This window comes from Elgaria multicarinata, chromosome 8 (genome assembly GCF_023053635.1).
Source record: "Elgaria multicarinata webbii isolate HBS135686 ecotype San Diego chromosome 8, rElgMul1.1.pri, whole genome shotgun sequence".
NCBI classification, from domain to species: Eukaryota; Metazoa; Chordata; class Lepidosauria; order Squamata; family Anguidae; genus Elgaria; species Elgaria multicarinata.
The window spans coordinates 37234362-37259895 of NC_086178.1; the positions used below are offsets into that span (position 1 = coordinate 37234362).

General features: G+C 40.8%; 1 protein-coding gene across 2 annotated transcripts in view; it reads right to left on the bottom strand.

Moving 5' to 3' along the window:
* Positions 1–25534, bottom strand: part of PLS1 (plastin 1) — a 58562-nt gene that overhangs the window by 6220 nt on the left and 26808 nt on the right. For both annotated transcript variants that reach the window (XM_063132155.1, XM_063132156.1), the window contains exons 4-14: positions 25397–25526; positions 22152–22284; positions 19530–19611; positions 17625–17790; positions 17331–17473; positions 16723–16818; positions 14542–14737; positions 8936–9014; positions 7575–7689; positions 3703–3836; positions 255–378 (exon numbers count right to left, since the gene is read on the bottom strand). In XM_063132155.1, coding sequence (XP_062988225.1) covers positions 255–378; positions 3703–3836; positions 7575–7689; positions 8936–9014; positions 14542–14737; positions 16723–16818; positions 17331–17473; positions 17625–17790; positions 19530–19611; positions 22152–22284; positions 25397–25526 — 1398 coding nt within the window. The remainder of the gene's footprint in view (positions 1–254; positions 379–3702; positions 3837–7574; positions 7690–8935; positions 9015–14541; positions 14738–16722; positions 16819–17330; positions 17474–17624; positions 17791–19529; positions 19612–22151; positions 22285–25396; positions 25527–25534) is intronic.

Sequence of the window (25534 nt, forward strand, 5' to 3'; positions counted from 1 at the left end):
ACCATACAGACAAAAGTTTAAGGCTTCATTGCAAACAGACATGATCTTATATCCATATAGTTGTGCATTTAAAAATATATATTAAAATGCTAATCAGTTTTTTAAAACATCCATCATCTCAAAGACATTTTGCAGCCACTTACAGGCCACTTATGGAAGGACAAATGCTAAACCTCTGTTAAAAATCTATTCCCATCAAAAAATCTATAGCTGATTAATTTATATTTTCTTTCTTTGGATAATCTCTTCATTACCTTGAAGCTAGTTATTGAAGTGCTTTTATCTGCATTTGCAAGAGTTTGATTCACCCATTTAATAATAATTTCATCATTTACTTTCTCACCCTCTCCAAGGTCTGATAGTACATTCAAAGTGTACCTGCAATAGAAAGGACACCGTATTTGCAACTGATCATAAAATACAAAAATTCTCCAGTATTCTCCTAGTAATGTGTTACAATAATGATAAAATACTGTTTTCGCACCAAGAAACCTATAGCGGGTTTGCCTGTACTGGAAACAGAGGAAGTACAATATTATTATTATTATTATTATTATTATTATTATTATTATTATTATCCTGCCTTTTGCCCAATACTGGGCCTCAAGGTGGCCTTACAAACTTTAAAACATATACATTTTAAAACCTATGAAAAGAAATATACAAAAGTTAAAAATATATTAAATATATTATAATATTAAAACATTAAAAATTTAAAATATATGACAATTTTACAAGTCCTTAACATAGACGGAGGCCCAGATTATTCACCAAAGATCTGCCGGAACAAAGAATTTTTTGCCTGCTTCTGAAAGCACATCAAGGAAGGAGCCAGTCTAGCTTCCCCAGGAAGAGAGTTCTAGAGCACTGGAGCAGCCACCGAGAAGGCCCTCTCCCATGTCCCCACCAGGTGTGCCTGTGAAGATGGTGGGACTGAAAGAAGGGCTTCCCCAGAAGATCTCAAAGCATGGGCAAGCTCATAAGGGAGAATATGGTCTTTCAGATAACCTGGACTCAAGCCATATAGGGCTTTATAGGTCATAACCAGCACTTTGAATTGTGCCTGGAAACAGACTGGAAGCCAGTGGAGCTGTTTTAACAGGGGAGTTGTATGCTCCATGTAAACATCCCCGGACAACAATCTGGCTGCAGCTCTTTGAACCAGCTGGAGTTTCCGAACACTCTTTAAAGGCAGCCCTACGTACAGTGTGTTACAGTAATCCAATCAGGATGTGATTAAGGCATGTGTCACCGTGGCCAGGTCCGACATCTCTAGGAACGGGCGCAGCTGGCACACTAACTTTAACTGTGCAAATGCACTCCTGGCCACCGCCAAAACCTCGGCATCCAGGCTCAGGGCTGAATCCAGAAGTACACCCAAGCTGCGGACCTGTGTCTTCAGGGGGAGTGTAACCCCATCCAGCACAAGCTGAATCCCTATTCTCTGATCTGCCTTTTGACTGACCAGGAGCACCTCTGTCTTGTCTGGATTAAGCTTCAACTTGTTCACCCTCATCCAATCCATTACTGCCAACAGACACCAGTTTAGCACAGAAACCGCTTCCTTGAAATTGGGTGGAAAAGAGTAGTAGAGCTGGGTGTCATCAGCGTACTGGTGGCACTACACACCTAAACCCTGGATAATCTCTCCCAATGGCTTCATGTATATGTTAAATAGCATGGGGGACAAAACAGAGCCCTGAGGGACTCCACAGGCTAACAGCCAAGGAGTCAAACAGGAGCCACCCAGCACCACCTTCTGGGTCCGCCCCTCCAGGAAGGAATGGAGCCACTGTAAAACAGTGCCTCCAAGACCCATCCCAGCAAGGCGGCCCAGAAGGATACCATGGTCGATGGTATCGAACGCCGCTGAGAGGTCCAGCAGAACCAACAGGGACACACTCCCCCCATCCAGTTCCTGGCATAGGTCATCCACCAAGGCGACCAAAGCTGTTTCTGTCCCATAACCAGGCCTGAAGCCAGATTGAAATGGAAAAAGCCAACAGTGAGATAAAAACAAGTCACAACTTTACTGAAGCTGACCCAACACCAGCTAGCACAGTGCAGGGACTCAGACACTGAAAGACAGGGAAAGTACAGTCCATCTGTTGTGTTTTTCAAAACCTCCTGCCTTATTGGGAGACAATAAAGAGGTCTGCTACGTAATTTACAAAGCTTTATTCAGGCAATAAACATATTTTCTTACTTGAAGAGAGTCTAACTTCTAGGAACTTTCTTCTAGACAAAACTATGTAAACTAAGCAAGACAAGTCAAAGGTGCATTTTTTAAACTTAGCAAACAGGTGATTTTCACGAAGGTGCTGAAGAACGGCTTCTACATGGATCTGGTGTTTTTGGGGACCTTGAGAAAAAATAAGTAAATCATCTAAGTAATTAATAAGGAATTTGTTGAGATTTCCTCAATAACAAGAAGTCTCTCTGATGTGAATGTCTCGTGTCAGTTTGCCAGCACATGTGAATGCCAGAGAGAACGGAAATGCACACAACACCAGCCCAGCTGCTGGGTGGCAAGACAGACCAGAGAAGAGGCTGACAACAGAGAGTAACTGATGCAGGTCAGGCATTGCTACCGTTAGGCACACTGTCCTGTGGCTTATAGAACACTCCTCAGGAGCTAATGTATAACCCTGACAGAATTTTCTTGAAAAAGAAAACCAGACTTGGAGTAGTAATTTGGAGCAGAGAAGCAGCAAGAAGAAAAGGCAGCCTTAACACTTCCCTGCCTACAAGTTCCCTACTCCGAATCCCAATTGTTTTTCTTTCCATGGGTACAGAGCCAGCCACCGCGAAATAGGAGGCATGGTGAATTGCATGCTCCCTCCCCAGCCAGGAGATCATGCTATTGCCGCATGGCACCTGCCCATGCACCCCACTGCAGCCACACCTCCCACTGTTGCTGCCACCGCTGCCTGCTCTGTGGACCCTCTCAACTGTGACACAGAACATAAACATACATTGTAAACACTGAAATATCTTACAAAGGTGAAAACAAATTGTAGTGCATACATTTAGAGGTCTGGGACCAAACGTTTGCATGGCCCTTCTAGACTATAATCCTATACATAATTAAGGCAGGGGTCTCCAACCTTTTTGGACTTGTGGGCAAATTTGGGAATTTGATAAACTGCTATGGGGACCACCACAAAATGACTCTTATGGAGAATGTAGCTAGTCACAGTATGGCTGCCATAGGAGCCTGGCTAGCCAAAACTGAGCTAAAGACGGGCGGGGGAGAGGAACAGTGAGGCTAGAGGCTGGGAGGGGGGAAAATAGTAAGTCAAAGAGGTAGAGGCGAGAGAAAGAGCAAGGCTAGAAAGGGAAAGAGAAGACTGCCCTAAAGTTTTCCAAGGTTTTTCTTAAAAGGATTTTTTTCTTGAAGGGGTCAGTGAGGGGAGAACCTTGTGGATGCCATTGGAGGTCCCTGCAGGACTTGCGTTGGGGACCCTTGTACTAGGGAATAAACCCACTTGGACAAAGTAAATATGGATAGGATTGTGTTGCCCATTCACATTTCGAAAAGTGCAAGTTCCTAAATTATACCTATGAGCTTCATTAAGGAGTTAACCCTGAAAATAATTATCTGATTTTATAAATGAAATCTGGAGTCTAGTTGCAAACAGATGAAGATGATAACTTGGTTTTGAAAGCCAATGTGTTTTGTGAGCTCTGCTAAATCCTTACCTTCTCATTAATTGCCACACCAGTGCCAAGGTCAATGTTGGGTTGCCTTCATTGAGGTCCTGTCCACCAATACCAACCAATGAGAATCTGGCCTTTGTCTTTCCCAATTCCACTGCGTAGTTACAATTTTCAATCTAAAAGTGATTTGTTTATAAAAATGACAAATAGTGTTCAGCTTCAGAAATTATAGATAATTGGGACCATAATTTATTAAAATGATGTTTTGGAAGGAGCAAACCAGCCACGACACCAGCACAAGAGCAGCCTATACAAATAGATCAGTACGTTTAATCTATGTGTATATGGTTGTAAAGATTTTGCACAATGCATAATTTAGGTGTGTCAAACAAATGAGATGCAGATGAATGTATCAGTGTGAGTGAAGTCCCCCCACTATTGGGCCTCCAAGTGTGCAACAAAGATTTCTGATGGGGTAAGAGTCAGTGCTTTATTGGAGGCCCACCCAGATAGAGGACACACAGCTCTGCCGTTATTCTTTGACTCAAGAGGATGAGTCCTGGCAGAATTCCCACTTCCCCAGCCTTGCATACGTCACAGGTGACAAAATCAGTCAATGGACTTTTAGCGATTGAGTCAGCTCCTCTAGAAGTGGCAGAGCTGACCACACTACAGATATTGTCAGCCTTCATAAGGCTTCAGCTCCCTGCTGAGACCACATCCTCCTATTGTCCTAGTAGGAGAGAGCTCTAGCCAGCAGGAGCCACTTGGAGCTATCCATGGTCCTACTTTCTTCCTGCCCTGATCTTGTTACCAGCTTCCCTTTTGAGACTGAAAGAACCACAGAATTGAATAAAGTCCTGTAGGAGGATATTAACATGAATTCTATTTCTAATTTATTCTTTCAATTAAATTACTGTTCCTGGGTACACAGTTCTATCTTTTTTATTTCTTACAATCAACAGGTAGCTACCTTCCAGAAGTTCAGAGCATATGTTTCTAGTATGCCTGCCCTGAAGATTCCACACAGCATTTTTTCTGTTCCAACATTTATTATTTTAAAATATTCCATTTGGCATAATGGTATCATGGTTGTGGAATGAGCTTCCCAGACAGGCTCACCTGGCACATAGATTGTTTGTTTTTCCCAGCACCAGATGAAGACCTTTCTATTTTCTCGGGCATTTTAGGTCTTTTAGTTTCGCTGTTTTAAATCTGTCACTGTATTTTAAATTGTTGCTAGGTTATTACTTTTATTTTATACCGTAGTTTTAAATTTCTAACCTCTTATAATGTATCTGATGTAGCATTTTATGGTTTAATTGTTGTGAATTGCTCAAAGAGTAGTTTGGGTGGTATAGAAAGGTAATAAATAAATAAATAAATAAATTTATACTATTGGGTGGTATAGAAATGTAATAAATAAATTAGCAAATAAAGCAATGCTATATTTTATGTATAATTTTATGTACAGTGTCAACTGACTGGATTTCAACTAGACTGGCCATTTGGGGAGAGGCTTGGAGCACAAAAGCTAGTACAGGAGGTTCATGCTAAGGGTTGCCCTTACCTTTTTATTGTTTATTTGTGCATATATGCATTGTGTATGCTTGGATACTGGGCAGAAAAAGACCCAGCACTGGATATGTGCAAAAACGTCTGGCTTCACAGGAAGCTGAATTCCTTGCTGCCTCCCTTCCTTTCCAACCCAGCCTAGATAAGTGAATGCATCTTAAGATCTGATTTGATTTGATTTATTACATTTATATACCGCCCCATAGCTGAAGCTCTCTGGGCGGTTTACAAAAGTTAAAAGCAGTGAACATTAAAAAGTATACAAAATTTAAAAACCATCTCTCACTAGGCAGTTAGCTGCCTGCTGTTGTCATCACTGAATATATTGTAACTCCAAACATCTTGCTGATCTCTGCTGTCACTGCTTCAGTGTCCCACTCACTTTTGTTATGAGCCAACACTGAGTCCTGATTGGGCGTAACTAAGCCTAACTGAAGCGTGGAAGAGAGTTCTGGGCTCGGCCTCACTGGAGTTTCCATTTGGTTTTGTGAACCACAGTCTCCAGCAGTTGTACAGATAAGCTCAGCATCCCCTCTCTCCTGACCTGTGGTGTGTGTGTGTGTGTGTGTGTGCGTGTGTGTGTGTGTGTGTGTGTGTGTGTGTGTGTGTGTGTAAGACAGAGAAAGAGATAGCCAGTTTAGTGGTTAGAATGTTGGACTGAAAGTCAAGAGATTTATTTATTTATTTATTTATTTCATTTCTATAACGCCCAATAGCCGGAGATCTCTGGGCGGTTCACAAAAATTAAAACCATTCAAAGTATAAAACAACAGTATAAAACCAAAATATAAAATACAATATAAAAGCTCAACCAGATAAAAACACCAGCAATGCAAAATTACAAATTTAAAACACCAAGTTAAAATTTATTTATAGACTGTTAAAATGCTGGGAGAATAAAAAAGTCTTCCCCTGGCGTCTAAAAGCATATAATGTAGGTGCCAAGCGAACCTCCTTAGGTTGCTCATTCCACAGCCGGGGTGCCACAGCAGAGAAGGCCCTCCTCCTGGTAACCACCTGCCTCACTTCCTTTGGCAGGGGCTTGCGGAGAAGGACCCCTGAGGATGACCTTAGGGTCCAGGCAAATACATACGGATGGAGGCGTTCCTTCAGATAGCTTTAAATGTTAATACCAGCACTTTGAATCGGCCCCGGACCCGGACTGGCAACCAAAGAAGCTGGAAAAGGACTGGGGTGATGTGGTAGATCCAGGTTCTAGTTCGCACTTGGCCATGCTGGGTGATTTTGGGCCAGTCACAGACTCTCAGCCCAACCTATCACACAGGGTTGTAGTTGTGAGGATAAAATGGAGAAGAGGAGGATTATGTGTGTGATTCTTTGTGGGGTTTGTGTGTGGGGTTTGAATTCATCATTGGCTAGGTATACTGGGTGGGATCCAATGGTGCTCAACTGCTGTCAGCCAACATGGCTAGTCCTGGTACACATGTGGCCTGGTACACTGCTGGCAGAGGTGATGTAGTAATTCTGGGGGCAAGACCCCAAATGAATGTAAATGCAAGTTTCAGGAAGAGGCAAGTCATGCTTTCCAGAAACAAGCGTTTCTGGTCATTTGGGGGTAATGCGCCGTCACACCGGTGGGGCTGGCCATGTGCCTACCAGGACCGGCAGTGATGGCTGCCTTCAGTAGGGCAGCACTGGATCCTACCCAATGTATATTTTTTACTTGATATACAGTCTGTGGTTTGGTTCATTTTCTGCATGCAATCTGCCCTGCATGGGTTTTGAGTTCTCTGCTATAGATGCATTTATTGTCTCTGACACTAATATCAGCCTTGGCCTGTAAAATGGCTAAATGTTTTCTACTTAATGGATGTGTGTGACCTGAACTGTGGCCTATTGCTTTGCTCACTTTTATTCACTTTGTTCACTCTGCATGTGTTGTGAGTTTTTTGCCACTGATTCACTGATTGTCCTTGGTATTCATTCCCCATCTGTAAACTGGCTATATGATTCCAAGAATGCCTTCTAAAGGCTAAATATCTTAATAATATGCTGCATATATGTGTGTTATAAATGTGACTTGACATGTTGCCTGCAGCTCAGCTCAGCTGCTTGACTGATCTTTTCTGCATGCACTTTTAGTACTTGCTTTTTGTTTGTAGAACGTTTGTAATCTGTACTGCGTTACGCTGACCTGTGTAGCATTTTTCATATGCTCCACTATGTGGCCCCCATGCTTCATCCCGTGACCCAACATGCTCCGCCTCCTAATTTGCTGTGTTCCATCCCAAGAGTTTCACCAAGATGCTACAACTGTTTGAATGTCAATAATTGTAACAATATTTACCCTAAGCAAGGCTTAAACATCTTTTACCAACCTTTTTCATGTTACTCCCAAGTACAGGATATGGTGGTTTGTTGACATGGTTCCACTGTACTGGTACACGGATCATTTCATAGAGCTGGAAGATTACTAAAGCATCAGCAAGGTCACTGGTTAGAGTGCAGGGAGAAAAAAAGTAAAAGATCTTTACACAACAAAATCTCCAGTTCCCTGTATGTTGTCAATACTGTATCTTGGTAAATTCCTCTAACTTTCATTCCCCAGCCCTCATACATTTTCTCATTAAAATATTCATTTAGCATCACTCTCACTGGAATAAAAACAGATGGCTTTTCTAAAAACTTATGTAATAAGATTGAATCCTAAGGTTCACAGCCTAAGTACTGACTGCATCCCCATGTTTATCTAAAATGGGATTGGTCAAGTTCACACAGATATGCGGAACTGGCAGTAGAATTCAAGAAGTATTCTAGAAGGAACATGCAACCTAGGCACTCATAATATTTCCAGCATCACCAGCTCCCTGTACAGTGCATCCCAAAATCCTCTGCACACTAAATTCACATGGCCTTGCCATCACTGTGACCCTGGCTCCAAGGTGGCAAAAATCTTAAGCCAGCCCTGTCTGACAGAAAACTACCCCATCCGTCTTTACTATTAGATTTGGCAGGCAGAAATTGGCACTGGTCGTATAACACCTACTGACTCAAATGGCTTACTTGGTGTTGCAGAAGTGGGCTAGGAGGCAGAGACACTGGGGTCATGGCCCCAAATCTTTGCCCCAGGCCCCCGGATCTATTCCACAGAGACCTGACTGAACATTGAAAAACAAGGTTGTTTGTTTTTTCTCAGCTTACTTGCCATGCAGGGGGCAATTTTCAAGATAGGCTGCAGCTGGGGGAAAGAAGGGGTAACTCTTCACTTTCCACATGCTGCAACCACCACACACACACACACACACACTTCTCCACAGCAATTAAGATTAGAAGAAAACTTTTTTTCTTCATTGGCTTGCAATGATCTGGGTGAGGGTGCAAATTAATTGAAGAATTGGTCTTATCTGAGAAAATTTGGGAACAAAATCAATTGGCTTGCTCTACCTCCTGTGAGATGTAAATAAATCCTAGTAATGTCTAAATCTGCATATATAGATACAAATTAACATATGCAGATTACTGCCCTATGTGCCTGGGTGCTGAATGCCTAGCAACACCTTTGGGGAGAGGTGTGAATGCAGGTGGTGCTATGGTGGTCCTTCAAAGCTGCTGGTGTAGGCCTGAACACAAGGAAAAACCCCATTGAGATAAATTGAAGTTTTCCAGTAGAATTTAATGAGCAATATGTGCACCATAAATAAGCTAAATGGCCAAACTAAGTCAAGAATGAAAATATTACCTGTATAAATGGTTAATAAAAGGGTTTACACCCAAAGAATTCATCCAGTTTCGGAAAGTTCTCTCCTCCTTACTTTCTCCTATAGCAAAAAGAAAGAAAGTTTGTTAAAATACACATTTTAGCATTTGATATTATACATGCCATTAGTCAAAGAGTATAAAAGTAATGTATCTTTGCCTGAGGAATGATCTCTTCTGACCTGGTTGTTAAACTCTGCCAGATGGCTGGGTATAAATAGAATAGGCATCACAAAGCAGGAAAGGGGTTCCTTCTATCAAAAATGTAATTCCACATCATATGGGGTAAGGAACAGGATACACTACTATACAAAGGAAAACAAAAATACTCTACTATTTGAGACATGTAGATGGTGAGAATGAAATAAATAAATAAAAAAGAACGTATCATATTTGTACTCCATCCCTACTTCAAGGAGCTTAGGGCAGTATATGTGGGATAATGCTCCCCCCTCACCAATTACAACAACCATTAGTTCAGTTTGGTTGAGTGAGAATTGTGAAAGTGCACACAATGAGCTACATACTGAGAGGGTGGACGTAACTCCAAGACCAATACTTAATTCACTATACCATGCTGATTCCCTTGTTAGCATTCCAGCTTTTACCAATTAACTTGGTCAATACCATGTTAATGTTAAATTTATGCCTGTGCTTGTATGTCACAAGTTTAGGAAAACTGTACACTACCTATGGCCACCATGATATATTAAAGCTGCTTGACTTCTCTTCCCTTCACAATATACCATTTTCTATCAGAAACTCACTTGATAATGTGTGTCAGCTCTACTCACTGCTACTTGATAATGAAATATGGCAGGGTGATGTTTTACACAGGTAAGCACTGCCCTGACACAAGTTCTAACTGCCTGAAACAGGAGAACACCCGCCGCCACCTCACAACCCTTCCTGGCACTGCATTGCACCCCTTCTTGCTGCTGTAAACACAACATGCTCTTTTCCCCTGTCATGTATTCCCTCACCTTTGCCACCACCGAATTGGCTCTATGGAGAGCCACACCCCCAGTGCCTGTGGGGTTCTCATGCATTGAGCAGGGGGTTGGGCTCGATGGCCTTAAAGGCCTCTTCTAACTATGATTCTATGAAATAGAAATCACCTGGAGTCTTGCAAGGAACCATTAGAATGTTTTATCACTTCCCCGCCTCTTTCCCCTCTTTCTGCTAAAATTGATTTTACATGGATTTTAATATACTTTCATTCTTTTTATGTAAAATGCCCTTGGTGTGCTATATAAACACTGTCATCATCTTTTCATTTTTAAGATTTCAGACTGAACCACCAATTATCATGGTATCCTCCTGGAATGCCTGGGAAGTTTGGGAATTGGGGGTACTCTATTTGGAAGTGCACGGGAGTCCACTTCTTCCAGGCGCATGGCTCCCCATAGAGCTGACACTATGGTCAGGTGCATGACGAGCGAAACAGGGTGAGCAGCTGCTCCCACTGGCCACTTTGCCGGTATGTGGCCCAGGGTGACTTCCAAGACCCCATTCACTCACACATGCACACACTCACAATCAAGCTAAACTTGATCACGAAACTGCAAATATTTATCTTTTTATCTTATTACTCTGGTCTTAGTCTTATTCATCCTTGTTAGCAAATTGGCCTATATACAAAATGCAACCATATGTAATCTTATTATAAAAAAAACTGCAATTCTATACATGTCTACTCATAAGCAGACTCACTCTGTTCAATGGAGCTTACTCCCAGGAAGGCGGGTATAGGATTGTAGCCAAAATCCATGATACATGATTGTATATAAATTAAATATTTCAACAATTTAGTTTAGATTTATGCTTCTGCAGTTTTTCAGCGTATTTTATAATTTGACACTGTGAACAGTAAGCCAAAAAGGACCATTTTTATGTATAGCTATATGCATTTTGTTTAAGGAACACTATAAAATTCTTTTGTCATGATTGGCTTGTTCTGCTCAAATTGAATTATATTTTATTCAGAAGTCTCCTTCATTGAGAAAAATATGCTATTTAAATATGGACTATAATGTCTCTTGGGATCAATGATTGAGACTATTTTTGTTAGTTTGTTTGAGATGATTGCTAAAACATTATCTAACCAAAATATATTTCAAACATTTCAAAGACAACTAGCAAATGCTTCCAGGAAAGCTTATTATAGAAAGAATATCAGATACTAAAGGAAGCATTCACCAGCTCATTCACATTAAGAATTAAAACAGCATGCTGAATAATGCCAGTAAAAATCCACTCTAGACAAATAGGAGCAATAGCGTGCAAGTTGAAAGAATGCAATTCTGACTAAAAGGAACTGTGGAACTAAAAATAACACACGGTATTTAATATGCCACTCTAAACAAGATCCTTTGTTATAAAGGCCCATAAGAATTGTCAAGCATTTGAGATGGTTGAAAATTGACCAGCTTTTCATTAACTCCATCCCATCTCCACCCCCTCACTCTTTTTCATTGTTCAAAATATACCTTCTGGGAACATACACTATATTTTATGTGGCAGAAGAGACAAATAATGAAAAACCCAAAGAAACTGGGCCATGTATTTAACAACTTGCCCTATGGCACTTCTCTTCTGTGACCACAATGTTATACAGCAATATATTATGCTGAGAGAATAAGCAGCAGAGATTATAAGCAACTAATCAACATGGTAGCTCTCCCTCCCTCTCACAAGATAGCAAAATGCTGGGTACAATTTCATTTCAGTTAGGAAAATGGGAGTCAATAACACATCCCGTAATCAATCTGCAGAAATAAAAATCCCCGAGAACCACTAGGCTATAACTCTCACTCTGATGGATCTTATTTCTCCATGACAGCAAAAATCTTTGCCCTTCACCAATACTAACACACTGGAGCAATGGCCTGATGACCTGTGGAAGATGGCAATCAATTTCTATGAGCATTAGATATGAAAGTCACAATCTGATGCTAAGAAGTCACACTTCCAATGAAACACAGACTATTCTCCCACCATGGTTGTTCATATTCCATATAATCATATGGACTATAGCCCATATAGCCATATCCAAACAACAGAGAGAACTTGCAGTAGAATCCTTCCTGTGTTGGAGGATAACAACATTTATACTGGACATCATATCCATAATAAAGACCCAGGCCATAGGAATTCAAATTCCAGAGAAGGAAGATCTGGGCACAGTTACACATGATCTAGTCCTTTCCAGTTTAGATTATTGCAATGTTTTCTACATGGGGCTTCCCTTGAAGAATATTTGGAGACTACAGTTGGTGCGAAAGGCATCAGCCAGTATGTTTTGGGGTATCTGTTTTTCAGAACATTTGCACTGACTCTCTATTTGTTTCAAGGCCCAATTCAAGGTGCTGGTAATTACCTACAAACCTTAAATGGTTCATGACCAGAATATTTAAAGGGCTGCCTCCTCCTGCATGAACCTGCCCACCAATTATGGTCATCATTGAAGGCCCTGCTCTGTGTTCTGCCTTCAGTGGCAACACCCTAGTTGTGGAATTATTTCCTAAGAGAAGTTCACCTGGACCCTTCATTGATCGCTGACAGTCAAGACATTTTTATTTCACCAATTTTTTTTTGTTTTTAAACTATGTTATCTTTGCTAGCCACTTTTTTTTAACTTTGGTTTTTAAAGTGGTTTTATGGTTCTCATTATTTACTGTATCAAAACTGCATTTGACTGTTGCAAACTGCCTTGATGTGCTTATGGGGGCTGAAAGAGAATCTATGAATGTTTCTATAAAGAAAGAAATACTATTTTATTACTGCAGCACGAGACTTGCACTCAGTGGAGTTCTGTTGGCACAGGATGAAGGGGGTGGCAATTTTCGCTGATTCTTCCTTTCCACTGTAGCCCCTTGGGGGTCTTCCAGAACAGTGTAGGAAGTGGCACTGGGGTTTCAGGAGGCAGGGAGTTTTGGCAAAAATCACTCCCATTTCTGGAGGGGCACATCTGGATGCAACCCATTGTATTTGTAAGAGTGTCTTCTAAAATTAGAGCTCAAGCCATTTGAGAGGGAGAAGAGATGATAAACAGTGATAAACAGCGCTCTCGTTGTTACAGCTTGCAGCAGTAAATTTTTACTGCTGGCAAACTTGTGTGTCCAAAGTCTTGACTATCTCTCACACCACATTTGTGAGGCTCCAACTCATGGCTCCAAGAAAAGCCCTTTTACAAATGCAAGAAGTCAAGCTGGCATTTAGGTAGGGCTCTTTGAATGAATGACTTCATTAGTATTTTTTTCTCAGTTGTGACGGCATATTAAAACAAAGATAGCAATATATAACCAATGCAGCAGGACAATTAGAAGGGAAGCAGTCATAATAGGAAGGGGAGGTGAAATCAGAACTCTCAAGATAAACACATTTACAGGCTAAAGAAAAATACTAAATACAGTACCTACATTAGGAGGGGTCAAATCTGTATTTCATGAAGAAAAATGGAAAAATTATAAACTTTCAGATTATGACAACTCACCTAAGAAGCAACGAGCAAGGAATGAATATGTTCACTCATATTATTTGGAAGAGCAGCACCCACAAAATGCAGCCTTTGAGATACAAACTAGGGGCATGTCTACACGAAGAGTTTGCCCCAGGGTGGCTTCGCATTAGCGGCAGATCATCTACATGACGCATGCAGCCACCATTGTGAAGCCATCCAGGGGCAAACCCCAGAAACTCCACTGAAAAAAAGTCAAGGATTTACCCCAACTTTTTTCGCAGCAGAGGCTTGTCACAGCCCATGGCACCCCCTGATTGGTCACCATGGGCTGGACAGGGAAGGGGGCGAATCTCAGGAGCTCAGGGGAGCCCTGTGCCCCATGGAAAATAATTTTAAAAATGGGAGGAGGGGCCCCACGCCTCTTTAAAAATAATTAAAAAAAAAACAGGGGGAGGGGAAGGAACAGGCAGCCAGACAGAGGTTGGAGGGAGGAGAGGTGGTTCGGATGCCCGGCATTCCTCTCCTCATCCTCCTGGGTACCTCATTCCTGCACCCTCGTTCCTTTTCACCTCAGTGCTGGGGCAAAAGTTCACACTTGCATTCCTTCCCATGCAGATCCCAGGATGGAACAAAAGTGCAGGAGCCAGCCACCTCAAGGCACCGAAGTGCCACCATCAAGATGGGGGCTCTGTGAGATTCTGGAAGATCTGTAATCAGACCCTACCCCCTGCCACCGTTGCCAATCACCACCTGCAGTTCTGTTTTTTAGTTCAAACAGTCAGATAGTCTTGAACAGTATTCTCTGTGAAAATATCCTTGAAGAAAAAGCCAAGGCAATTCTGAGTAGTTCAGTATGAATTGGTTGAACATTATTCCAAACACCAACAAAACCTCACTTTGTAATCAATGTGTAAGAGAAATGTCCTCCTTTTTTGAGGTGAAACTTTGAAGCACTTAGGTTAATTATGGGTCATGCTGTATTTTATGGTTTTAATTGTGAACTACCCAGAGAGTCTTGGGCAGTATAAAATGTAACAAATAAATAATTAAAAATAAAAATAAATCATGTAGCATAAATTCAGCAGGAAAGGCTTATGTCACAATCAGAGCATGTTGAAGGAACTCACCTTCTAGTAAATTAATATCATAAGAAGAGCTTTCAGGTTTTTGCAGGCCAGGGTAGGTGTTAAAGAGGTTTGCCACAAAGGCCATATTAAGTTTAGGGTTTCCTGCTACCACATCGGCAGGAGTCACGAACTGTTTGCAGCCCAGTTTGTCTGCTTGCTGAAGCATATATTCAGCCCTTTTCAGGTCATTTTGCTCCTAGGAAAAAATAAAATAAAAAGTAAAAGCTTGTAAAACTCCCCCCCCCATCTGATTAACATATGATTGGCAACTCTTCTGCAATCATCACACAATCTATTCTAGAGGATAATATTCAGAGCCCAGCACCAACATGTCAGCGGCCTCTACAGTTTACAGTCAAAAGTAGTCTGGAAGAGTTTGGAGTCTTCATTGAAAGATTGTTCAGTGAAAGTCTTCACTCAATCAGCAGTGAGAAGCCTGGGTCCTAAGAGCATGGCTATGCCTAATTACTTATATAATGGCAAGAAGAAAGGGAATGGAGCTGCTTTGGGCCCATTCAGCCTGTGGAATGTCATAATCAGTGTGAGCTTATCTTTTTCAGTTTTTCTCAGAGGGAAGCAACTGGGAGTTAAGTTACTCCCATCCAGCTGCTAGCTTCAGCCTTGACAGTGAAGGAAGCTAGCAACCTCTTTGTGAGAAATTAACAGAAGAAATGGAGGATATTCAGAGGTGTCATGCAGGTTGAAGCGTCTACTCAGGAAGGCAGAATGGAGATGCCCTGTTTGGGCAGGGGCCTCATTGATGGGCTTAAAATCCCTTGTCAGTTAGTTGTTGAGGAGGAAGGATATTGCAGCCATACTTTTGCTTTTAAGCAGATGCCCACGCTGGGAGCCTTTGCTTGGAACAATCTCATCTTTATTGCCTTTCCATTTGGGACTTAGTACGACCTAAGCCACACAAAGCATTCTTCACATAGACTTTCCATCCGGTTTGGACCCTGTTCTCTTTGAACTTTGTATTGTTCATATTCATAGACCTTGAATTCTTGTTTGCTATGAATTATGTACCTACAGAATTGATTAGCCAAAGTGTTTGCTGACTGGGACTGATCCTGACAATGGGATTTTCCTGTGCCAGAACCCATGTAGTGTGGAGATAACAAAGTGGAGGCTATGGTTGTCTAAATCTCTGCGTGTGTGGGATTACTCTGGACTTACTCTTGAACCTACGTCTTGGCTCTTGGATTTGATAGGCCTTGACTCATGTAGCACTGAAATCCCATCAAAGATTTCAAGGTTGGACTAAATCCCTGCATGTGTGCATTTGTTAAGTCTTTTCCTAGAACCCTTACCTTTATTGCCTGGGATGGCTTATGCCAGGAATCATTCGAGCCCCTTGGCCTGTTTTCTGAGCCATAAAAATGTGTGGGCTGTGTTGTTGTTTTTTGAAGTGTGATTTTTTGAAAATGTGTACTTTTCCAATGTGATTGCAAGCTTGAGAACTTGTGAAAAGATTTTGGGAAAATGCACTCACATTTGGTATTGCAAATGAGGCAAATTTAAATGATTTGTGAACTGAAATTGAATTCTCATACCTCCCTGGATATTACTGGAATACGGGAAGTATAGTAAAGCCCAAGGTTTCTGTTTCAGAAATTTCCATTGACTTTAATCCATTCACCTGATCATCAAAGCTTGATTACATACAGTCTTCACAGTGTCAAATTGGTGCTGCCCTCCCCTCTAACCTCATGGGTTCACTTACCATCCCCTGCTCTCCTCCTGGTTTCCAGTGACCAATCGCTGGTCACCTTCCATCAGGACCACCCCCTGGATCGGCCAGAAAATGAGGTCAGACAGCAAAAGAGCTAGGGTGACCTTGCTCCTATCGAAAAAGTCAGGGTAAGTCCCTGACTTTTTCTCTGTGCAGCTTTGCAGGAAAGCCTGGCGGTGGCTGCAAATCTGCAGCTGCATATTCACAGCCACCACAGGGCTTTGGCTGTGTATAGGCAGCCTCCCAGTACCAAAGGAGTACCAAAAGTTCAAAAAAAATTAGCTGGCTATACAAGAAATATTTAGATCATGTTCTAAAAATCTATGCAGCAGAAGGATTCCCTTATTCAACAGATCTGTAACTTGATCCTCAGACGTGGCCTGTGTTTGCAGCCTAGATGATTTGATGGTGCTTGGCACAGGAGCATTTATAGACACACACACACTTACATTAAGGCGTGAAAGATCAATGGCAATAGCAGTTTCTCCATTGTCGCCTCCTTTGGGTGCAATTTGATTCAGGAGATGAAAGTAGGCTTTTGAGTCCTAAAATAAACAATACAAAATCTGAACCATACTCTGATGTTTGCTGTCTGGCAGATGCTGAAAAAAGAGAGAATCATGCTGCCACCAGCTGCAATAGTATGTGATAGCCTAAGTCAAAATAACATTAATTCATTTTTTCTGCAATGGAAGGGAATAGGAGAGGCAAAAAGACAGGAATCTTTTTGAAACCTACTTGAATTCCACTGCTTTACAGAAAGGACCATCCATACATTATGCCATCACATACCACTTGGTATTTGTCATGTGTTAACTTACAGAGGAATCCTATCCTTGGAAAGTGGGGAGATTCTCCCTTAGCCACATAATGGTACTTTTATTTATTTATTTATTTATTTAGGGGTTGGTCTTTTATATTTTGGTGGTGGATGGCAATGCTACATTAGGATAATTTTGCTTAAAATTCATTTATAAAAAGATTTCTATCATGGTGTTGTTAAAACATTCTGCTTCAAAATTACTGTTTGGCTTTTAAGTGTTACACTAAGATATACCTTAATGTCTTGACTAAAGTTGCTTATTTTCTTCCATCCAGCATTATCTAGATGGTAGTTAACCCAGCGTAGCAGGAGTTCTTCTGGAGACAGTTTCATTAATTGCTCTAATTCTTCCCCATCACGTAGTAAACAAATAAGAGCTGCAAAAAAGTTTCCAGAAAAACTAATTTTCTTCTTTATTATTTAGGGTTTTATTGATTGATCCCAAACTTTAGAAAGAAAGCAAACAAGAAGATATGGTTTATCACTGATTTCAGATTTCAACACTCCTGACAGTCCTTAATTTCTTACCTTCATTTCTGGAGATTTCGATATCTGCAAAAAGCCCAACTTTAATTATTTGCCACAACAGTCCCAACACCAAATGTGGTTTTCCATCTTTTAGATCCTGTGAGCCAATATTGACTACTGTGCAGCCAATAGCTGATGCAGAATTTAGTGCAAGGTCTAGGTTTTCCTAAAAGGGAAAAACAAAGAAGAATATATTTGGAAGTTGGTATGTTAAAGTTCAAAGAGCAATTACAATTCAGAATATATTATTACATATTATATAATATAATATATTATATATTATTTATTAATATATTATATTAATAAAATATATTATATTATTTTAAGATGCCTTTGAATAATGTGCTGCTTTTAATATTGTATTAGTTTTATATGTATTTTATATGTATTTTATGGTGTTTGCATTTGTGTTGTACCCTGCCTCGATCCAGACGGAGAGGTGGGTAACAAACAAACAAATAAATAAATATATCGTCGTCGTCATCATCATCATCATCATCATCATCATCCAACTATATGTAAAAGGTAAATGAGACAAATTAACAAAAGCTAAGATGGGTGTGGAATGCAATGTTTTTCCAGGGTGTCTTTAAGCACGCAATGACAAACTGGAGGTAAATAGTATATGAATTTTTCCATAACATTCAGTATTTTCCTCTGAAATGCCTGTAATCTGTAATTTGTAATACATAGGTTTACTGGGAGGAAGGCGAAAGTAGCACCTCAGGGAAATAAATATTTGAAAATATCCAACAGTGAAACACCGAAGGTCACTGAAGTGATGCCTTCATGGTGGGAAATAGGAAATTGAGTACATAGGCACACAGACTTATATACTATATTGAAATTACGTTCAGAGGTTTGGACAGGCCAGGAGGGAAGAATTAATTTGAAGAACATTTTAAAATGCACATTAGCAACATGAATTATGAGATTGGAGAAAAATATGCCTAGACTGTGGGTATTTGGATGCTTGAAGATATATGCAATCTTTTGTAAACCACTCAGATCATATTCAAAACCTTTGACAGGGGAATGCACAATCCCTACAAAAATGTAAAAACACAAATTCACAAAATGCTATAGGATGAAAGAACAATTATTTGAGGAAGTATAGAATGTGGTAGAATGCAGAACGTCTCCCTCTGTCACAAACCATATCCACAAAGTACTGGGACACTGACACAATTACAATTCACACTGCATTTACAAAGACTAAGGGCAGTATCCAATGATGTTCAATTCTAGCACTAATGATGTTGTGCTAGTGCAAGCCAACGCTAGTGCAACGTCATTAGCACTTGCTAGGGAAAGAGAAAAAGTAGTGACTTACCACCAAATTTCAGCAGTGTGATTTGCCAAAGAATTTCAGTGGCAAATCACTCCCCCCCCTTTCCTTATCAAGTGCTAGTGATGCTGCACTAACATTGCTTTGCACTAGTGGTGTGACAGTATTTGATACTGCCCTACGAACACCTTATTTGAGAGATGTATTGTTAATTTTTCTCAGGTACAAATTAGAAATGTTCTGCTCCATAAATGTGATAACCATTTAACAAAACTGCTATGGGAGCAGTATGGTTCATACTGTGTGCTACAAATGGGAAACAAATTCACAATGATTTTCCAAAAGAAGAAGAAGAAGAAAATATATGTTGAAAGGCCCCTGGAAGCTATCCATTATCTGAGGCTCATATATTAGTTTTCCAGGCAATGCTACAGTTTTCAGTACAACTGAGCTATACAGGTACATACAAGAAGTCTAAAGAACTAGGAATTCAGTCTTCACAATAATTTATTACTGAGACAATTTTTGCAAAATGGTCTTTTAAGCTGTTTTGTTTATCCTCCTAACACCTCCTGAGGTAGATTTAAATACTCAAATTTGGGTTGTGCTATACTTACAGATATAGTGAATGGGGTAAGCTTCTTCTTATTAATAGCTCTCTCATCAATTGTATCTGGTTGGGATAAGTTAATCATTTTGCTGGGGAAGTAAAGGTCAATATTTAATCATATCTTTCTGAAAATGAATATCAGCTTAATGTAAAACACAATTTCAACCTTTAATGATTAAAAAGGTTTTGACATACTAAACTCGCCAACATAAAACATGACAGAACTTCTAGTAGAAAGTATAGAGTTACAAGGAAACAAGACAATGGAGCATAACACTTAATGGATATTTTGTACTCAGAAGAGTTCCGACAATTGCATTATTAAGATGTTTAGGTCTAGGGATGTGCTCCGCTTCTAATCAGACCGGCGAATTAGAAGCGGAGCGGGGGAGTTAAGGCAGAGCATGGATTGGTGCGGCGATGGTGGCAGGGCCCGGTAAACCTCCCGCCCTCCTCTCCTGGCCTTACCTGGTGCCACTCCCCTTCACTGCGGAGCTCTGATTCGGAGCCGGAGCTCCGCGGCGAAGAGGAGCGGAGTATGGGCGGAGCGGGCCGATCCGAGATTTTCGGATCGGCCCGCGGGGTGGAGCGGGGGGTCCGTGCACACCCCTATTTAGGACCTGTTCAATGACCAACAGTATCATCTGAAGTATTAGGGTGCATTCACACCCCACAAAAAATGAAATCTACTCACCTAGAGCTTGTTCACACATACACACACACACACACACACACACACACATGCTCAACAGTCATTGACAGTAGCATCACTTAGTGACTTGCATAACTGAATGAGCCATAACAGATAGAGTTTCTAATCATCCAGTCAAGCTCCAACACAGTACTTTTTTAGTGGAGTATGTTTACACATTAAGTTGACAGCCATCAAGTGTTCACAGGGATGTACATGTCTATATCAACAGGCCTGCCCTTAGTTGTACATACTCTGATAACTAGAATATTTTCAGCACTCTTTCTTGAAGCCTGGGACCTAACAGCAGCCAGCACTAAACACAAAGCAAATCAAGGCTCAGGTGAGATTAAATACTGAGTTGTGGGGTTTCTGCCTTCAAACCTGAAGCAGTCTTAAGGCAATTAAAATGTGAAGACATGACTGACGTGTGGTACAGCCCTTTCTAGTCTGTGCAAATTTATATCAGGGGAAACTCTGTGTCTGAATTCTCTCCCATCAAAAAAGAAAAGAAAAAGAAAATCCCTAACCATGAAAAGCTAGCACCTTAGGAAAAAGGTAGTCATTTCCTCAGTTAGTATAACATATTCTGATCGTATCCTTTGAATACTATCAAAATGGAATTTGGGCTTTTGGCTGAATAAATGTTATCTATTTGCCTATGCCAATTTTACAAAAGGAAAATCTGAGCCCAGTAGACCTAAGGTACCCATCATAATGGACTGTTTACATATTCTATTTTGGAAGGTGTTGGGAAGCATTAATTTGTATTTCAGATGTGAACTGCATATATGTCCGACTCACCAAAACTGGATTCCAAAACAAATGCAAGAATTAATGTTATATTGGAGAACCAGATACATATGTTATAAGTTTACTTGTTTAAATGTGTATGCCTTCATAGGAATGACTTCCCAATCAAATATAAGACCCTTTTCACAATCTGTCCATCATTCTGCTTCCCACAATGGTTTACCTGCCAGATGCCACATGGGAGACCAAAAGCTATCAAAGACCAATAGGTCTTCCTCACTGTTGCTCTCCAGCACTGTTCAGTAACATATTGCTTCTGAACATGGAGGTTCCATACAGCCATTGACAAACCAATCCTCCCTCCCTGTATGTGTTTAAATACCTTTTAAAGTAATCTAAGCTATCAGCCATTACCATATTCTGTGGTACAGCCATGCCAAGCACAATCCTCTTGATGATCTACAGCAAGAAATTTCAGACTTCCTATATGTGCAAGGGCTAACCTATTCAATGTGTTTCACATATGATTTATTTATTTATTTTATTTATTTATTACATTTCTATACCACCCAATAGCCGGAGCTCTCTGGGCGGTTCACAAAAATTAAAACCATTCAAAGTATAAAACAACAGTATAAAACCATAATATAAAATACAATATAAAAGCTCAACCAGATAAAAACAACAGCAATGCAAAATTACAAATTTAATGCATACACTTGTGCCTGCTAACACTCTTGATATTATAAGTGCAAATATAGATACAAAAGGGATGGATGCCAGAAAAAGACAAATATCTATAATTACCTCTCCTAGTGATCATGTGATCAGGAAACCACATGGACTTTTAATTATTTCTGAAAATCACTCCTTCTAATACCAAACTATATTGGTGAGTGCCAGTGGCTATATTGCCAAAAGGGGCCACTATGAAAAATGAAAGAGGTACTTGAGGGAACCCTTCATGCTTGAGGGAAACTCAAGGTTTGTATAAGTACAAAAAAATGTTAGAAAAAGAAAAGCCCAAACAGAGCCCAATGAGGACTGAGCATACTCAGTAGTCAAGGAATGAGACAGGTCTGTTGGGTCATACTAACTCGGATCATGCCTCATATGTTTCAACATGACAACTCATTCATCACTTTGTTTTCTTAGGGTTTTTTTTTAACTTAACACTAAACATACCAGAGAAGGATGCCATCAGCAAGTGACTTAAAAAGACTGTCATCCGATGGATTCATAGGGAGAAGATGTTTGCAGTCAGGGTCTTCATGGAGAGACTTATTTATCCAATTAACAAAAGCAACCTTTTCTTCCTCTGGAAAACAAGAAAGCAGTGGGGATGGGTGTGTGTGTGTTAAAAGCTAGGACATCCATCACTAAATATAATTGTAGAACTGGAAGGGATTCAATGGATCAACAAATCAGATCCCTATCTTAAGAAAATAGATTTTGTAACATTCTTCCACAGCTTGTTCCACTGGTGTACTAAAGGTTAAGAAGTTCTTCATTATGTTTTTAGAACCATGCTACGCTTTAGGCTTGCCACATGGAAGCAGCCCACCTCTCCTTAATGAGAATTCTGACGCTTCCCTTACCTATAAAAAGAGAGAGCAGGGGGCTGCCTTGATGGTGCTGTGCTGGCACTGCATTCCCCTAAACCCTGTGGTTTTGCTCCTGTGGGGGGTGGAGTGCTGGGTAATGCCCATGCCAGGAAGAAGCATGGGGGTTCCAGCACTCACCGGGTACTTAAGCCACCCTCCTGCCTGCTTCCACCCTCATCCTGGCTTCCGGTGATCAATCAGGGGTCGCCTTCAGCCAGGGAAGGCTTCCGCAGCAAAACTGGAGCAAGGTTAGATGGTGGAAGGGCTGTATTCACCTTGCTCCAGCCAAAAAAGTTGGGGTAAGTTCCCAATTTTTTTATTCACAGCTTCGTGGTAAAGCCCTGCGGTGGCTGCAAGGCTCCATCGTATAACCAATGCAGCAGCATCATGCAGCCACCACAGGTCTTTTAAAGTGTACAGACAGCCACCTGGGACAGAATCACAATCAAAAGATGAAAAGAAGAAAAATGCTCCCCTCAGAGATAGCCATGTTGGTTTATAAATAAAAAACAAAAACAAATTCACAATTGCGCAATACTTTTATTAGGACCAACCAAAATGCCACAAAAGGTTGTGCAAGCTTTCAAGATCTCCAGAATACTTCATCATGGTAGGTGGCACAAGAGGAATCATTTCTGCATTTCTTCATCATGCTAGGTGGTACAATGGGAATCATTTCTCATTGGCACCTAATTTTCACTAATAGATGGGAGGAGAAGGTACGTTGAAAATCAGACACTTCGGGCACAGCCCTATGCATTTTTAGACAGAAAAAAACTACTAAAACTCCCAGCATGCCCCAGCCAGCCATGGTGGTTGGGGCAGGCTGTATGTTGCAGGACTTTTTTCTGTTGGAACATGCATAGGATTATGCTCTAAGGAGAGTAAAATAATGTAGGAAGAAAGTCCTCCATTTTCCTTTTATATGTGACTGTGATTTCCCACCCCAGCCAAGCTTTCTCTGTGCTTAGGTGAGGGAGCAATCAGAATTCTCAACAGAAAGAGCCAGGCTGCTCTAACCAGTGGTTTTCAAACTGGGTTCCAAAGAAACCTGACATTACTCAGAAGCTGATGAGGAGACCCTTAAGGAGAAGATCAATAGTGGCAACCAGGTTTCCCTGAAAGACAGCTTCGGTACCATGACTGATCTATCCCTGAAATGCAAAGCAGGAGTTCTGGGCGCACTCAGTTCTCATGGAAAAATAAAGAGGCCTAGCAAACCTTGCCAAAGCCCTGCTTGATTTGGTATATTGATGAATAATAATAATAATAATAATAATAATAATAATAATAATAATAATAATACAACACCCCACAGAATCCACTGCAATGAACAGAGATTTCATGGTGCAGCCGGCCCGCAGCAGCTCTGCTTGCTTGTCTGATCTAGTCCTATTCTGGGGGGCAGGGGAGGAGAGAACACAGTCTGAAGATCTTCTTTTGACCACTGCCCATGCTGTTGGGAGGTCAGTGACTGAAAAACAACAGTGAGCAGGAAGCAGGATCTATCAAGCAGGCTGGGGAAGGAGGGTTGTGCCTTCAGTCCCAGAAATAAAAGGCTGCATCCATTTGCAGACCGATGAGGGGAATGGACAAGAGCAGGGTGACAAGGCAGGAAGAGAACAAGCAGAAAATGAGAGGGTGAGGGAAACAAGAGGAGCTGCAGGAGAGGATGTAGCCCACCTAGAAACAAAGGAGACAACTCAGCCTTAGCAGCAGAGGAGCTAAGGTATATACCTCCCCCTCAAGAGCCTTAACTTTCTCTGTATCATCACTGGAGTGGGTGAAATTGCATCTCAATTTTTCAGTTGCTCCACCTCCTTTTCTCTCTCTCTCTCTCTCTCTCTCTCTCTCTTTTAATATACATTCAGACGCACAACTCTACAGGAACACAGAAGAGGAAACCGACTGTACATGGTGTGCCCCCAAAGTTCTTCATTCTATATAAAATGATCCACATTGCCTTCCTTTTGGGATACCTCTGCCTGTAGGGAGACCCTAATATCTGCCCTATAACACATGGCAAATTTCCTGGGGTTCCTTGTCAGACAATAGGAATGTGCATACGTTATACTGGCATATAGTCAACATCATTTAACATCATTTAAGAGGAGTGGGATCATGACTGTGGGCTTTGCTCCCATTGTGTATGTTCAGCATCACCTGTGAGAGAACCTACCCTACAGTCTCTATGTGATGGTGACCAAAAAAGCATGGGTCCCCAACCATGCATATACCCAGCCTACACACAATAGAGTTTGTTCAGTGTTAGGATCTTTCACAAGTTATACTTAATGTGCATAGAAGGAGCAGGGTATAGAGGCACAACCCCTCTTCACCACTGTACACATGTTGACAATACACAAATATAATGTTTGTACAATCCAGTTGTATAAACCTAAAATACTGCCCATATAGTCTGAAGGTTGCCCTGTTCTTAGTGAACAGCTGTTATCCTTCTTTCTGACAACTTTTAAAGTAATCAATTGTCCATCATGTGCCATGAGCTGAATCCATTATTTGAAATAAGACTATAATGGAGTAGAATTTATTATTTGAACACTCCCATGCGCTAATAAGTCATAAAGAATACTGATTAAGACGTAAACTATAATATTTCTCTGGAAACTTCATTCTTACATTTAATCATTGGATTTTTATCTGCACAGTTTGTTCTACCAAACATGTCAGATTTGCCAGAGAGGGCAGTAAGAAACCTTGACAAAATCCAGCCCACAGAGCTGCAGCAATTTTCTTGTATTAAATGTAAATGCTGGCTTTATTTTCACAGGAAACTTTTCTTTAAACAAATGACAAATCATTTACCTGAGTAAGAGTGCTGGGTTCCCTCACTGGAAATTGATGATGTTCCTCCAATTGCAGTAATTCCTTTCTTTTTGTTTATGGATTTTCGAAACGATTTGCTAACATCTTTACTTTTCAGTTCCTGAATAACCTGGAACA